This window comes from Rhinolophus sinicus, chromosome 15 (genome assembly GCF_057876585.1).
Source record: "Rhinolophus sinicus isolate RSI-liver-muscle chromosome 15, RSI-T2T, whole genome shotgun sequence".
Classification (NCBI taxonomy): domain Eukaryota; kingdom Metazoa; phylum Chordata; class Mammalia; order Chiroptera; family Rhinolophidae; genus Rhinolophus; species Rhinolophus sinicus.
The window spans coordinates 72,423,256-72,437,342 of NC_142515.1; the positions used below are offsets into that span (position 1 = coordinate 72,423,256).

At 58.5% G+C, this 14,087-nt stretch overlaps 2 protein-coding genes across 4 annotated transcripts; one reads left to right on the forward strand and one right to left on the reverse strand.

Moving 5' to 3' along the window:
* Window positions 1-2,037: 2,037 nt before the first annotated feature.
* Window positions 2,038-8,120, forward strand: FSTL3 (follistatin like 3). Of its 3 annotated transcripts, none has more exons than XM_019716033.3 (5): window positions 2,046-2,259; window positions 3,567-3,752; window positions 5,871-6,086; window positions 6,560-6,787; window positions 6,878-8,120. In XM_019716033.3, the coding sequence occupies exons 1-5, from the start codon at window positions 2,157-2,159 to the stop codon at window positions 6,931-6,933; spliced, it is 789 nt and encodes a 262-aa protein (XP_019571592.1). In that variant the 5' UTR covers window positions 2,046-2,156; the 3' UTR covers window positions 6,934-8,120. The 3 variants fall into 3 exon arrangements, with proteins under 3 accessions (XP_019571591.1, XP_019571592.1, XP_074193465.1); XM_074337364.1 differs by lacking the exon at window positions 2,046-2,259 and adding an exon at window positions 5,180-5,497 and having other exon boundaries at window positions 3,622-3,752; XM_019716032.3 differs by having other exon boundaries at window positions 2,038-2,259; window positions 6,560-8,120.
* A 1,136-nt stretch (window positions 8,121-9,256) lies between these two features.
* On the reverse strand, window positions 9,257-13,663 carry PRSS57 (serine protease 57). Its single transcript, XM_088792654.1, is given in 6 exon segments — window positions 9,257-10,414; window positions 11,825-11,868; window positions 11,871-11,965; window positions 12,996-13,041; window positions 13,044-13,164; window positions 13,394-13,663. Coding segments are annotated over 6 exon segments (846 nt in total). The 3' UTR covers window positions 9,257-10,144.
* Window positions 13,664-14,087: the final 424 nt, after the last annotated feature.

The following is a 14,087-nucleotide window of genomic DNA, read 5'->3' on the forward strand; positions in this document are numbered from 1 at the left end:
GACCCCCTACCCCTTTCTCCCCACCATTCAGTCCAACTGCCAAATCTCAATTTAAATGTCTTGTTCCTCTGAGAAGTCTTCCTCAATTCCCCCTAGGCTGGGTCAGATATAGCCTTGGGGCATTCTCCATCACAGCTCTGATCACACTGGATTGTCACTGCCTGTTTGCCTGTGGGGTCTGGGACACAGAGAAGCCTGAATTGGTGAGCAGGGGCCACGGGGAGTCATGGTGGGTGTTTGAGCTGGGGAGGAGCCTATGGCAGCTGGGGTAGGTAATGGGATGCAGGGTGTGAGGCAGAGGCTGGGTCAGAGTGGAGACAAGGGCACAAACAGGAGAGAGACACTGAAAAGGGGAGAAGGGGGCTCCCAGTGAAGGCCAGTGACTTACTTGAGGTCACCCAGCACACAGCCTCTGCATTGGGAGGACACACCAGGCTAGGGAGCAGGCGGCTGCTGGCAGCTGGCCTCCGTTTGGAACCCGCACCAGGCCGACAATAACCTTTTGATATGCACAGCCCAGGCCGGGTGTCCAAGCCACAGCAGGGTCAGGTCTCGGCCAAGGTCACACTGTCCAGCCCCCGCACACCCTTGGTGAGAACACAGAGTCCCATCATTGCCCCATTCCCTAACCAGGGGAGAATACCCTCAGACTGTTAGAGGCCACGGCCATGTTGAGACAGCTGGGCATCTTCCCTCAGTGCCACTAGGCAGTGACATGGCCCTTGGCCCCAGGCTGGGGACATGGGTGAGGCTGGGCAGCTCAGGTAGAGAAAAAGGTCTGGGTGCAGCATTTGCTGGTGTAAGTCCCTGTGTGTGCAGAGCAGGGGCTGGGCTGTGTGGCCGCAGAGACCTTCAATTTCCACACCTGGGGAGGAGGCAGAAGCAGGAAAGGGGGTGATGAAGCAGAGGCAGGCACCCAATTGCTCGCCATCTTTTTAATTTTCCTGAAAACATCTTACCATTCTTTGAAGTTGTATATTGTTTGTGTATGTGTTTTGCTGTCAGTGGCCCCTGCAAACCATGAGTTCAGTGGTGATGGCCAGGGGCTGCCTAGGTCGCCCTGGTACCCCAGCCCCCTGCAACAGTCCCTGCTACCAGGAGGTGTCAGTAATTATTTTAGGAGCATAAATACAGAGGGGGCTGCACAGAACCCAGCAGCACTTTGAGGGTGCCTTGATAATTTGGGCGGCTCCCATGGCAGAAGGGGTCAGTTCCAAAATAGGAAGTGCCCGGCTGCAAGAGGCCCCTGTGGACTTACCTCCAAGACCCACGCTGAGGTCACTGTAATAAACTATGGATACCCAGGATCCCAGGGAGCTGGACCTGAGCAGATAGGAGGAAATCTCCCTAAGACAATGAGTTCTCGTGGGTGCGGCCTGGGGGGCACTATCTGCAAAGGTGAGGAGAGTGCATAGTCTCCCAGGGTATGAGGGGTAAAGGCCAGGCACATGGGAGGCACTTTGGAAGTCCTGCGGTGTGATTACTGCAGTCTTGATGTTGTTGGGACCATTTGTGTCCCTGGGTCTCTCCCTGCAGCACCCAATCTCCCTCCCCATTTGCTCACACCCAGCTGTGCCCACTGGCTCCAGCAGCCAGGTGGCCTAGTGGGTGGCCTGAGGCATTAGCAGCAAACCCAGGACTGAAGTCCCAGAGTATGTGGGTGTGCAGGGATGAGGAGGACCACACTTGGACCACGAAAGGGACCACATGCAATCCACAATGTGGAACACGGACTCATTGATATGTTCCCTGTGGGACACCAGTTAGCTCAGAGCATATCTACAGCTGAAGACCCCCCAAAACACCTCAAACTCAAACTCAAACTCAAACCCACGGTCAGAATTCGGTCCCCTTCCGCCCTACAGCCACACCTTCCCAGACAAATCCTCTAGCTCCCAGGTCAGACCCGCCCGCCCACCAGCTGCCACCTGGGTGGCCAGGCCCAGCCCCTGCACACATCGCGCACGATTCTGCCTCGCGCCCCACCATACACGCGCCCCGCCCCAGCCCGGCCCCGCCCCGCCCGCGGCCAGCGGGACCTTTATAGGGAGCGCCCGGCCGCCGCGCGCTTGGAAGTCGGTGTCGCCGCCCTCCCTGCCGCCCTCCCGCGCGTCCGACACCGGGGCCGCCGCCGCGCCGCCGCCTCTGCGTTCGCCATGCGTCCCGGGACGCCCGGGCCACTGTGGCCACTGCCCTGGGGGGCCCTGGCTTGGGCCGTGGGCTTCATGGGCTCCGTGGGCTCAGGGGACCCCGTGCCCGGTGAGTGGGGCAACCGGAAGGAGCGGGCGGGGCGGGCCACCCACGTGGGCCTGCCGGGAATGCAGGCGGTCGGGATGTTGGGGGTCGCTGCAGCGGTGGCTGCCGGTGGCAGATGGGGGTGGCCGATGCAGGTTGAATCCAGGAGGGCTTGGGCCCCCCCTCCCCCAGCCCCAAAAGGCCTGAAGGAGGGTCACCAGGAGGTCAGCAGAACAGATGTGACTCCCACAATTATGATCAAGAATAGTAGTCACAATGACGGCTGACATTTATTGAGTGCTTAGTGTCTACCTCTTTCCTCCCTGAATCCATACAACAGCCTAATTGTGTGGGAACTCTTATCACGCCTGTTTTCCAGATGGGGAAACTGAGGCACAGGGTCATACAGCTTCTAAGTGGCAGAGCTAGGATTCGAACCCGGACATCTGGGTCCTGATGCCCCAGAGAGGCAGGGCTGGGTGGCTGGACCCAGGACATCTAGCTGGGGCCTCATATCTTCCCTGGGTCAGGCTTAGACAGACAGGTCATTAGAATGCCATACCTGCCACTTGCCAGGAGATGTCAGGCAAGTAACATCCCCACTCCAGGCCTCAGTTTCCCCTTTTATGAGTTTCCAAGGCACTGAGTTCCCAGAGCCAATCCCTGGGAGGCACTCAGTACAGTGCCTGGGAACCAGTGAGCTCTCTGGGATGGGGGGCTGTGGCCATTCCTGCCCCCACTTAAGGGTGAAGAAACTGAGGCCATCTGCCCCCCTCACCCTACCCAGCAGCCCCACCCCAGCCCTGCAGGGAGGGAGGGGAGAGCTGAGCCCCCTCCCCGAAGGCCATATCCCCAGGGAGACAGTGAGCTCATGCAAGGGGAATGTTCCCAAGATGGAGTGAGTAAGAGGCAGGCCAGGCAAGGGGGGGTGCTGCCAAGCAAGGGGAGCTCGGAGTGCCCTCGGGTGCTGTCTAGACAGAGGGCAAAGGAGGGACAGGCACCTCCAGGGCCCACTGATCCTGACACATCCAGCTCTGGGTGTTTGACGGATGGGGCAGGATGCCAGGCCTAGGGGTGGGGGCGGGGGCTTCCCAAGATGGGTTGTGGTTGGCAGTGGAGCAATGTGAGGGTTGGAGCTCAGAAAGAAGGATCTCACAAGGATTCAGAGCCCCTCTTTCCTGCTTGGGAGCAGTTCACCTCTCTGTAATTACTGAGCACCAGTTGTATGCATCCCTAGGGGCAGAAGCTGGGTGGAAGGTCAAGGCCTGGGTGTCAGGAGTGGCACAGGAGGGCACCTCCGGCCCCATAGAAATGGCCCCCCTTGTCCACAGGTGGTGTCTGCTGGCTCCAGCAGGGCCGAGAGGCCACTTGCAGCCTGGTGCTGAAGACCGATGTGAGCCAGGCTGAGTGTTGTGCCTCCGGCAGCATCGACACCGCCTGGTCCAACTTCACTCACCCTGGGAACAAGATCAGTCTCCTGGGCTTCTTGGGTCTCGTCCACTGCCTCCCCTGCAAAGGTGAGGCCCTGGGCGTCAGCCACAGGCCAGGGTCACTGTAGTCGAATGTGGCATGACGGAGTGAGCTTCCCGTCTTGGGGTGTATGCAGGAGGTCAAGGCTGCTGGGAGGAGCAGTTGTGGAGGAGTCCCAGGCCTCGGCCTCCCTCAGCAGTGGATTCAGGAGGAAGCTCTGAACATTCCCCAGCTTGGTTTCCAGCCTCTAGGCCTTTGCTTACGCCGCCCTTTGCCAGGATGGCCTTCCCTCCTGCACCCTACCTGGTTGAATTACACTCCTAGGAAGGCGATTTTCCCAACTGACCTATCTGGTTTGTGACCCCACACTCAGTGTTCCCAACTGTCCTTATCTGCCCTTAACCCCACAGATTCCAAGGGTCTGCAGTGGGCCCCAGCTGCATGTTTAATGGACCACATTCTGAGAAATGCTGCCTTCTCCATCAGACTAGGAGCTCTTCAGGGGTTGAAGGAATAGGTCAAGATCTATTCTCTGACCTGGAGAAGGGGTTGGAGCCCCTCCCAGGTGCCAATGGTCAGGGCTGAACCTATAGGGACTCAGAGGGGGCGTATGGACATGATTTGAAGGTGGGCATTAGAGCCAGGGTGTTGGGAGATGATTAGGAGTTTGCAAGCTGGACAAGGTATGGGGGAGAGCATCAGCAGAGACTGTGGCCTGGGATGAGGCCCTAGTGGGTGGGGTCAGGGCAGGGGAGCAGGGCGGAGGCTGGAGCTGAGGGCTGCAGACCTCCTGAAGGCCAAGTTGAGGAGCCTGGCTGGCCGCTGGGATGTGATTAATCCCAGATCAGCCTGGCTGGGTGGTCCTGACCTCACTGCCATGTGCCCTGGCTCATTCCAGAACCTCCTCTGGCTTCTGGGAGGACAGACTTCAAAGTGCCTGGCCTGGGCATGCGATGATCCAGGACCGCCCCCCCAATCTGGCCTTGGGGAGGGACACTCAGCCCCCCCCACTTCTGTTCCCTCTTGCATGAAGCCACAGAGAGGGAGCGTTTCCAGATGTGTGTGGGTGGAGGCACCCAGGTGCAGCCCACATGCCCTGGCAGGGCGACAAACATGGGGACGTGGGCCATTCTCTTGGGAGCATCAGCTCATTTTATGCTCACCCAGTAAGGTGGGTCCCTCCATCCGTCTCACTTTACACACAGGGAAACTGAGGCTGAAATGCTCAGTCTGCCCTTCAGACCTACAAGCAACAGAACTGGGGGCATCCATCCAGGATCTGGTGGAGTTATGCTGAGGTGCCTCTGGCTCTCCTCCCTCCACTCACATCTGTGACAATGCTTCAGTTTCCCCCTTTTGTAAAATTATGACAAAACGGCATGACCTCATAGGATGGCTGTGAGGCTGCGATGAGCCTGGGAGGGACTGAGCGGCAGGAACAGCCATTAGTGGGGTCTGATTTGCATTTCCGAAGGTCCTGAGCCTGAGTGGAGGCCGACACCGGAGAGAGATTCCTCTTAGACCTGTTTCCCTACCTGAGAAATGGAGTTGCGGGGCGTGGGTAACCCGATTCAGACTGCTGGCTGTGGGAGGCCCCCTCCCCAGGAAATGAGCTTCACGCCGGGCGCCGACGCCCCGCCCTCCCCGTCGCCTCCTCGGGGGAGGTCCTGGCAAGCACAGGGAACAGACGCTGCCCGTCCTCCCCAGACCCGCGCCTGGACGGGGTGGAGCCCCCTACCCCACCCCCGAGCTGACGCAGCTGGGCCCCCCGCCCACCTTCCCAGAAACGCAAGTAAATCAGGGAACAGATGTCAGCCCGAGCCGGTGGCCCAGCTGCGCAGCGGGACGGTAGGCGGGTATGTGGGGGGGAGACTGGAAGCCGGTTCTTGGACCCACATATTCCGGGTAGAGACGCCGTTTCCGCCCACGCTAAGCCCAGCTTCCAGACACAGCCCTCAGCCTCAGGCGCAGCGGTCCACCCGGGCCGTAGCTTAATCTCGTCCACAGTGGACCCCGCACCCCGACCCCGAATCAGCCGGGACTCCGGACCGCCCCCCACTCCAGCCTGGCCTCTGTCCTTCAGAACGGGGGGCTGGGGCGCCGTAGGCACCGCGGACCGCCGGCCACCGCGCCCCAGCCCACCCGCGCGCATCCTGCGTCCGCAGATTCGTGCGAGGGCGTGGAGTGCGGCCCGGGAAAGACGTGCCGCATGCTGGGGGGCCGCCCGCGCTGCGAGTGTGCGCCGGAATGCGCGGAGCTCCCCGCGCGCCTGCAGGTCTGCGGCTCGGACGGCGCCACCTACCGTGACGAGTGTGAGCTGCGCGCCGCGCGCTGCCGCGGTCACCTGGATCTGCGCGTCATGTACCCGGGCCGCTGTCGCAGTACGTGGTGGGGGGCCTGCGGGAAGGGCGGGGCCTCCAGTCCAGTGTGCTTAGTAGTGTTCTGTATTGGTCTCGCGGGTTGGGGCGGGTCTTATGATAGGCGGAGCCTAGACGACTTGGTAGACTTGGTAGTGGGCGGAGTCCAATAAAGGGAGTCCATACTCCCAAGAGTGTCACTAGATTAGGTCTTTTGTGAAGTCGAGAATAAGGAAGAGTCTGATGGAGGTTTGGAAAGTTGGGTTCTAGGGCTCACGTGGGGTGAGAGGTATGCGTGCGTTACTCAGAGGGGCTTCTGGGTGCAATCAGAGGTGGCGGGGTTTGAGGGTGGATTTAGGCTGAGGATTGGGGTCTCGTAGAAGGGATGTGGCTTCTGGCAAAACCAGAGGGGCGGGGCCTGAGGGTGGACTTAGGCTTGTGGGCGGGGCTCGTGGTTCCAGTGGCGCCTCTGACCCACCCTGGCGCCCCGCCTGCAGAGTCGTGCGCGCACGTGGTGTGCCCGCGGCCGCAGTCGTGCGTGGTGGACCAGACCGGCAGCGCCCACTGCGTGGTGTGTCGCTCAGCGCCCTGCCCGGCGCCCTCCACCCCTGGCCAGGAGCTCTGCGGCAACAACAACGTCACCTACATGTCTTCGTGTCACCTCCGCCAGGCTACCTGCTTCCTGGGCCGCTCCATTGGCGTGCGCCACGCCGGCAGCTGCACAGGTACGGGGCAGGGTGGGGAGCAACGGCGGGGTCTAGTCCCCAGCCCCTCTCTGCGCTCCCATTTCTCTGTTTGTACCTCCTGCTCTGTAGGCATCCCCGAGCCGTCAGATGCTGAGTCAGAGGAGGAGGAGGAGAACTTCGTGTGACCTGCGGGGCGGCTTCGGCCTGGCGTTCAAAGCCTCCCATTTTATTTATTGCCACAGTAGAGCCTAATTTATGTCCCATGGACACTCCCCAGAGCCTGGACTGGATCACTGGCGGAAGCCCTGGATCCCTCCACACGATATCTTGGAAGGACTGGGAGAAGGCCGGAGTGTGGTGCTGGTGGGTGGGGCTCCTTCTGGAGGCACCCTACAGTCCAAGAGGACCTCACGCTTCTGCTCTCTAAGGGATAACTATTAACTGTCGCTGCCACTGAGAGGGCTGGGGATTCTCTGACAGTAATTAATGAAAAGGCACCCCAGTCTTCTAGAACAGGGGCTAGGAGTGAGGAGGGGGTCCACAGCCTGGGTGTGTATAGATGAATATTCCCAGACTCCAGACAGGCCAAGAAAGCAGCCTCTGTCGCCTACCAGCCCAAGAACCCAGGGCTTTCCTTCCCCACTGCCTCCATTTACCCAGTAGATCCTGTGAAGGCCCCTGAGAAAAGCCCAGTGTGCCCCCTGGTGGGCGCACTGTCGGTGCTTCCTGACACATGCCGCAGGCATGGAGCCGCCAGGATCAGCACAGAGTAGGGCACTATGTCCAGTGGTGCCCAATCCACTGAGGGTGGGGCCCAGGAGTCCCTGCTCACCCACTGACCCAGGTGGGGTGGAGATGCCAAGGCTTCCTGGAGTCGTGTGTCTGAGCAGCACCCCTAGTACCTGCTGCCTTGCCCACAAGTGAGGTCCAGACCCAGGACCCCTCGGTGCCACCAAACCAGCCCTTGTTGGGCCTCTAGGCCCAGTTCCCCGCGGGACACTCCTCACCCACCAGCCAGGCTCAGGGGTCTTGACCCCCACCCAATGCTGGCCTAGGGCCAATTCCCTCCATTTCCCCCGGACTGTCGCTCAGTGCCAACCCCCACCCCCACCCTGTGCCTTTATGTAGACGAACAGCTCCAACCAGATACACGGACACCCAACAGGGAGGGGGCCCAGCTCCTCAGGTTTGGGGCAAGGAGCACCAGAGGCCAGTGTACTCACCCTCTCCTAGCCCACAGGAAGTGCCTTATCTGTGACACCCAGAAAAGTGCCCTTGAGTAGTGGGATCACCCAAGCCCCTCAACAAGGCAACCTCCCCTGCCCTGGGGTCATGCCTCACCAAAGAAAGAAATAAAGACTGCATAAAGCCACGTTGGGGTCCAGACCTGGTCTGCCCGTCTCTCTCTCAGCCTCTGTGCTGCCCACTTTGGTAAGGGATTACGAGCCTGGAGCCTGGGTTGCTGTTAGTAGTAGTAGTTGCTGGGTTGATGGTGAGTAGTGGGCTGTGGAAGCTTCTGGGGGATAGATATGGGTATGTGTCATTGGAGCAGCCACCAGCTGTCCTTAGGCTTCAGTGTTCACCTCCGGGCAGTGGGCAGCCACCAGGGAGAGGGCTGAGTTAGGTGGGGTGGGGTGGGTGGCAGAGAAAGAAGGCCAAGAGAGTGGCTTGGAGGTAGTGGTCTAGCCAGAACCTCAGTCACCTGGAGGCCAAGGAGAAGCTCCAGGAATGTGGGTGGACCATTGCTTCTGGTTATTATTGGGGAATATTGGGGAACAGTGTGTTTTTCCAGGGCCCATCAGCTCCAAGTCAAGCCATTCTTCAATCTAGTTGTGGAGGATGCAGCTCAGCTCCAAGTCCAGCTGGGAATTGAACTGGCAACCTTGTTGTTAAGAGCTCGTGCTCTAACAAACAGCCATCTGGCCACCCCTCCCGCAGCTCATTATCTTCAATCTAGTTGTGGAAGGCGCAGCTCACTGGCCCATGTGGGAATTGAACCAGCAACCCTGTTCAGAGCTTGCGCTCTAACCAACTGAGCCATCCGGCCACCCCTCAGTTAACATTTTATTCAGTTATTTTGGCCCTTTGTGTTTGGAACTAATGCCCACCCCCACCCCCACCCCGAACTTCCTGGGTCTGCCCCCCCCCCCCCCCCCCCCGTGGACCCCCTGCCCCGGCCATAGAATTTTCCAGGCTGGAGCTGTCTGCCATCTCTTTTGCATACCCAGTGTTGTGATTCAGGCAGCTCCTTTGGAGGCCTTGCCGGTGCTGCCGAACCACGTCCCATATCCAGGTGATGAAGGAGGACACCTGAGTGTACACGTCAGGGGTCTTGGGGTCACCGCACCAGAGGCCAGAAAAGGAGACAAGGCCATGGGCCCGGTTCCTGCACACCAGCCCCCCCCCCCCCCCCCCCCCCCCCCCCCCCCGAGTCTGCCTGGGGTTGGAGAGAAAGGCCAGGTCTCTCTCCCAGCCTTACTTCCAGGAAAGGAGCTTCTACATGTAAATCCCACCAGGACCCTTCCCTGACCCAGAACCCTCCCATGGCTCCCTCGTGTTCTTACAGCAAAGACTAAACATACAAGCCTGCAGCCCTTTGTGCGTGGCAGCCCTCTGATGGTCTCCCTGCCTGGCATGCCTTCCCTCAGGGCTTAAGGCTCCTTCAAGTCTCAGCTCAAAGGTGCTGCCCTCAGGCCTTTCTGAATCCCCACCGTGAAATTCTTGCCCCCTCCCCTCTCCTCCCCTCCCTCCCTCTCTCCCTCGGCTCCCTCACTCTCCCCTCCCTTCCCTTTCCCCCTCCCCTCCCTTCCCTTCCCCTTCCCTTCCTCTCCCTCCCCTTCCCTTCCCCTCCCTCCCCTCCCTTTCCCTCCCAGTCCTACCACCCTAATTGTCATGTGGAATCAGCTTTGACTCTATGAAGTGGCAGTTTTATAGATGGAGAAAGTGAGGTCCAGAGAAGTGAATTTCCCAAGGCCACACATCTGGGAAGGGACACAGTCTGGATTTGAACCCAGGCAGCTGGGCTCCAGAATCTGCGTTCTGAACCACTGCCCTTTTTTGCCTAGAACAAAAAAGATGCTCCAGGGCCAGCGTTGCCAGTGGTCCCCACAGGCTACTACGTAGGAGGAGGAGCTCCTTTTTTGAGGTCTGCTACCTCCACCTACTGGACACTGCTTATAAATACACAAGTCTGTAGCTGTGCAGTGCACAACCTGCACAGACAAACAGAGTAATCCTATGACCCTGGGCAACAACTGCCCTTCCTGGGCCTCAGGTGCAGCAATCATGCCTCACTGATCAAAGGTGAGCTGGGACTTAGTTCTCAAAGATCTGTCCCACGCTGACTCTCTGCGAGCCTTGGTTTCCCCATTCGGTAAACGGGTGGGGCAAAGAATATCATATGGAGCAGAAGTCTCGCCGCAGGCAGTCCCCACTGTGGGTGCAGAGCATGGCAGGGCTCAGCAGGCCCTTCCAGGAGCAGTTGCAGATGTCCAGGCCCAGCACATGGACCTCGGCCTCCAACAGCCAGGGTGGCAGCTCCTCAAAGTTGGACACAGATCCCCAGCCAGCCACCTGGCACTGTGCCCCCACCTTGAGTGCCCTGGCACTCCTCCGCGGCAGTCCCACCAACCCCACTGCAGGACCCAGGATGGCAGAGCTGTTCAGCTGCAGGGAGAGACCACCCCCAACTGTCACCTCTGCTCCTGCCTCAGTTTACCCATCTGTGACACCCGGTCTGTTGGCCTTATGGAGAGAAACCAACAGCAGCATCATTCGGCTGTCAGAAGGCCTACTGCTTTTGCCAGTACGTGCCTCCCCTTCCCCCCCACCATCAGGCCTCAGCCCCTCAGACCAGGACTGTGGCCTCCTCTCACCACCCCCTCCCAGCTACCCAAACAGTCTTTCTAACCAGCATCTCCTTCCCTGCCCTAGGCCCTCCTATGGCTCCCCATTGCCCTCAGGATAAAACCTGTCAGCCGACCATTCAACCCTCCCCTCCAGCCAGAATGAATTTACTGCCATGGCCTGGACCCACCTCCATGCTTTTTGCTCGCAGTGTACCCCCTTCCTGGAGCACCTTTCCTATCCATCCTTCAGGTCTCAGCTTAGACATCACCTTCTCCAGGCTACTACAGGGTTCCCATGTGCCCCTGTCAAGGCCAGTTTACCCAGCTGCCACCCTGTTAGACTGGAGTCTCTAAGGGGGCTAGCTCTGGGGTTTGTTCATGGCTGTATCCCTGGTGACCGGCACACAGCTGGCACTCAATTAACAGTTACGGAATGAATGACTTGGACCCCTGGTTTTGGTACACACTCCCTGACCTTGGGCACATCCCTGACTGTCCCCCAGCTTTGGTTTCCCCATGGGCACAATGACATGTGTGGATTGGAGCAGCGGGTTCCAGACTCTGGCTGCTGACACTCACTGCCTCCTTTCTATTTGCTGGGAGAACCCCACACCCCAGAACCCCCTGTTCCCAGGGATTCGTTTTGTCCTCTCTCCATTTTCATTTTTTACATTTGGAGGACAAGTTTGGGATGTACTCCCTTTAAAACAGAGGCCCCAGGGGTGCCTGGAATTGTGGGAGGTGGTCCAAGAGAATGCACTATATGTATGGGGGGACTCACATCTATGGGAGGAGCCACTTCCTGCCAAGAAAGCCCACCAAGGGCCGAGGGGCAGGGATTGGAGTCTTTCATGGCAGCAGTGCCTCACTTGGTCCCTCTTTCAGCCTGAACACAGAGGTCTGCTCTGTGTCATAAATGAGGGAAAATTCCTGCCTGCGAGGTCTGGAGGAGGCAGTGAAGGATGGTGAAGTAGCACATGTGCAGGTGTTGCTGGCACGTAGACACAAGAAAGGTGGAACAAGGAGAAAGGACGGGGAGGGGAAAGGGGCAGGTTGCAGGATGGATACTTCAAGGGATACTTCCTAAGAAGGGGATGCTGGAGCAAAGGCATGACCTGACTCAGGTGTTTCAAGATTCCTTGGCTATTTTTTAAAACATGTCCAGTCCTCATGAGGGTGGCGGGGACAGGCCAGACCTACATCCAGTTCCCCCCTCCACGAAGCTCACCTGCAGTAGGCAGATGTCATTGGCATGAGTCATGGGTTGATAGGGTGCTTGATGACAGCTGAGATGCCAAACACCAGCTGGTTGGGCTCTGAGGTGCGCAGGGCATGGGCCCCTAGCACCACCAGGCCTGTTCGGGGGTCTCTGCAAGGGGAGGAGGATTGTGAGAGAGATTGGGGTGAGGGCCACCTGTCATGGGCCTCAGTCTCCCCATCCACAAAATAGGGGTGGAGCAATCCATTTAATGCAATGTCAACCCCACAATAATAATTATGTCTGTCACCACTCCCACTTCGATTACAGCATTAACTGTAATCATTGCAATATTAATTTCAATAACTGTTATAAACTATGTTTAGAATGAATTGAATGCTTATTACATTTATTGTAATTCCCAATTATAATATTACCTCTGAAGAGGGTCCACACAGGCCTCCCCAACACGTGCCCCTTTGGCATGTGAATTCTTTTGAGCCATCAAGACCCTGCAGGCTCATGAGAAATTTCTGCCCCCCCCTAACTACTTGCAGGAATCTAAATTGGGGACCTTGCCCCGTAATGAGTGTTGTCAGCGGAGATAAGATTTTAGGACCTATCTAGAGGGCAGGGCATGCTTCTGCTTTCTGAGCATCTGCTCTTCTTATCGGCCTGAGAATGGCCCTCCTCCACTCTGATGCTCCAGCCCCCTGGTCTCGTCCCTAGCTTTGGGTACCACATACACCAATGTTCCCTGTGCATCTTGGAACCGGTCATGTGTGCGGGGTTCCCATCTGTACATATGTATTAAATTGGATTACTTTCTCTTGTTACTCTGTCTCATGTAGATTTAATTATTAAACCAGCTGGAAGAACCTAAAAGGGTAGAGGAGAATTTCTTCTTTCAGCAATTTCAATGTTAATGTTAGCAATTATTACAATAATATACTTAGACCGAGCACAGCGATAACATCTATTTATTGTCACGGAGGTCGCTCCTTTGGCACATGGCTTGTGGCCGCCCACCCTTTTCCCTTTGCTGTCTGAAAGGCAGTGGGGTCTATCGTCCTGCCCATGCCCCTACCTGGAATGTGGCAATGCCCACGCCAGGAACACCTCCTCCCCTGCAGTGCAGTTACAGCATCCTAGGGTCCTAAATGGCAGTGGGCAGGGGGAGGGCCCCCCAAGGTGGGCTCACCTGTTGTTGAAGCAGTGGGCAGCTGAGACCACCCAGCAGGTGCGGAGCCACAGCGGTGCTGGCCCTCAAAGCTCATTGATGCCATGTAGGGACGGGAGTGGGGTGTCACCTCACGGCCCCCAATGATCCAGGCCCCCCAGTAACCGGCAGGTGGGATTGGGGGCTGTGTCTAAAGAGGGGCAGGAAGAAGGGCTAATGGGGGCATCTCAGGCACAAGATGGCATAGGGGTCAAGCTGGGGGAGAAAGAAGCAGAAATGGACAGAGATGGAGATGGAAAGAGATGCAGAGAGACACAGAGAGCGAGTGAGTGACGAGGAGCACAGAGAAGGCCCTCAAGTTTGTTGGGAGGGGGTCTGCACCCCAGAAAACCTGGGTCTGGGCCCAGTCGAGACCCCACCTGGGCCTCCTGCCCCACTCCCCACTGAGACCCCAGAGGGCAGTCAGTCAGGGGGCTGTGTAGCAGCACCAGGTCGGGGCCTGCATGGGTGGCACCTGGGTGTTTCCCGCGGTGGGTCTGTGTGGGGGCCATGAGGTTCCTGGGGAGTTCCCGAGTGGAGTCCCCGTTGGGGGGGACCCAGGGGTTCCTACCTGGGGGCCTCATGAACAGCATCAGGGCAGTCGCCATGGTCAGCAGCGAGTGGTCCTGGCCCCCAGCCCCAAACCCCATGGCTGGCACAGGCTGGCGTCGCCCTCAATCCTCTGAGGGCCACGGCCCCCACCCTGACCCTCACCCAACGACCCAGAAAGGGGGAACCCAGCTGTGGCCTATGGTCAGAGGCCCCACCAGGCCCCACAGGCAACACCCAGATCTGAGCTGGTGATTCTGGGAAGCCAATGACTTGACTGCCTCAGGGTTGTTGGTCACAATTGCACAGGAGGAAACAGGGCAGAGAGGGAGAGCAGGGGCCCTGGGGGCTGCCAGTGCCTGTGACCCCAGAAGTCACTAGCTCTCACTGTGCCTTAGTTTCCCCGGCACCTGTCCCCAGGCTTTGGTAAGTTCCCCCAGCTACATGCCCCTGGCACGTTGGTGTATCACCCCAACCTGTAGGTGAGTGGAACCTCATTTAGTCCGAGAGCAACCCGAGGATGTC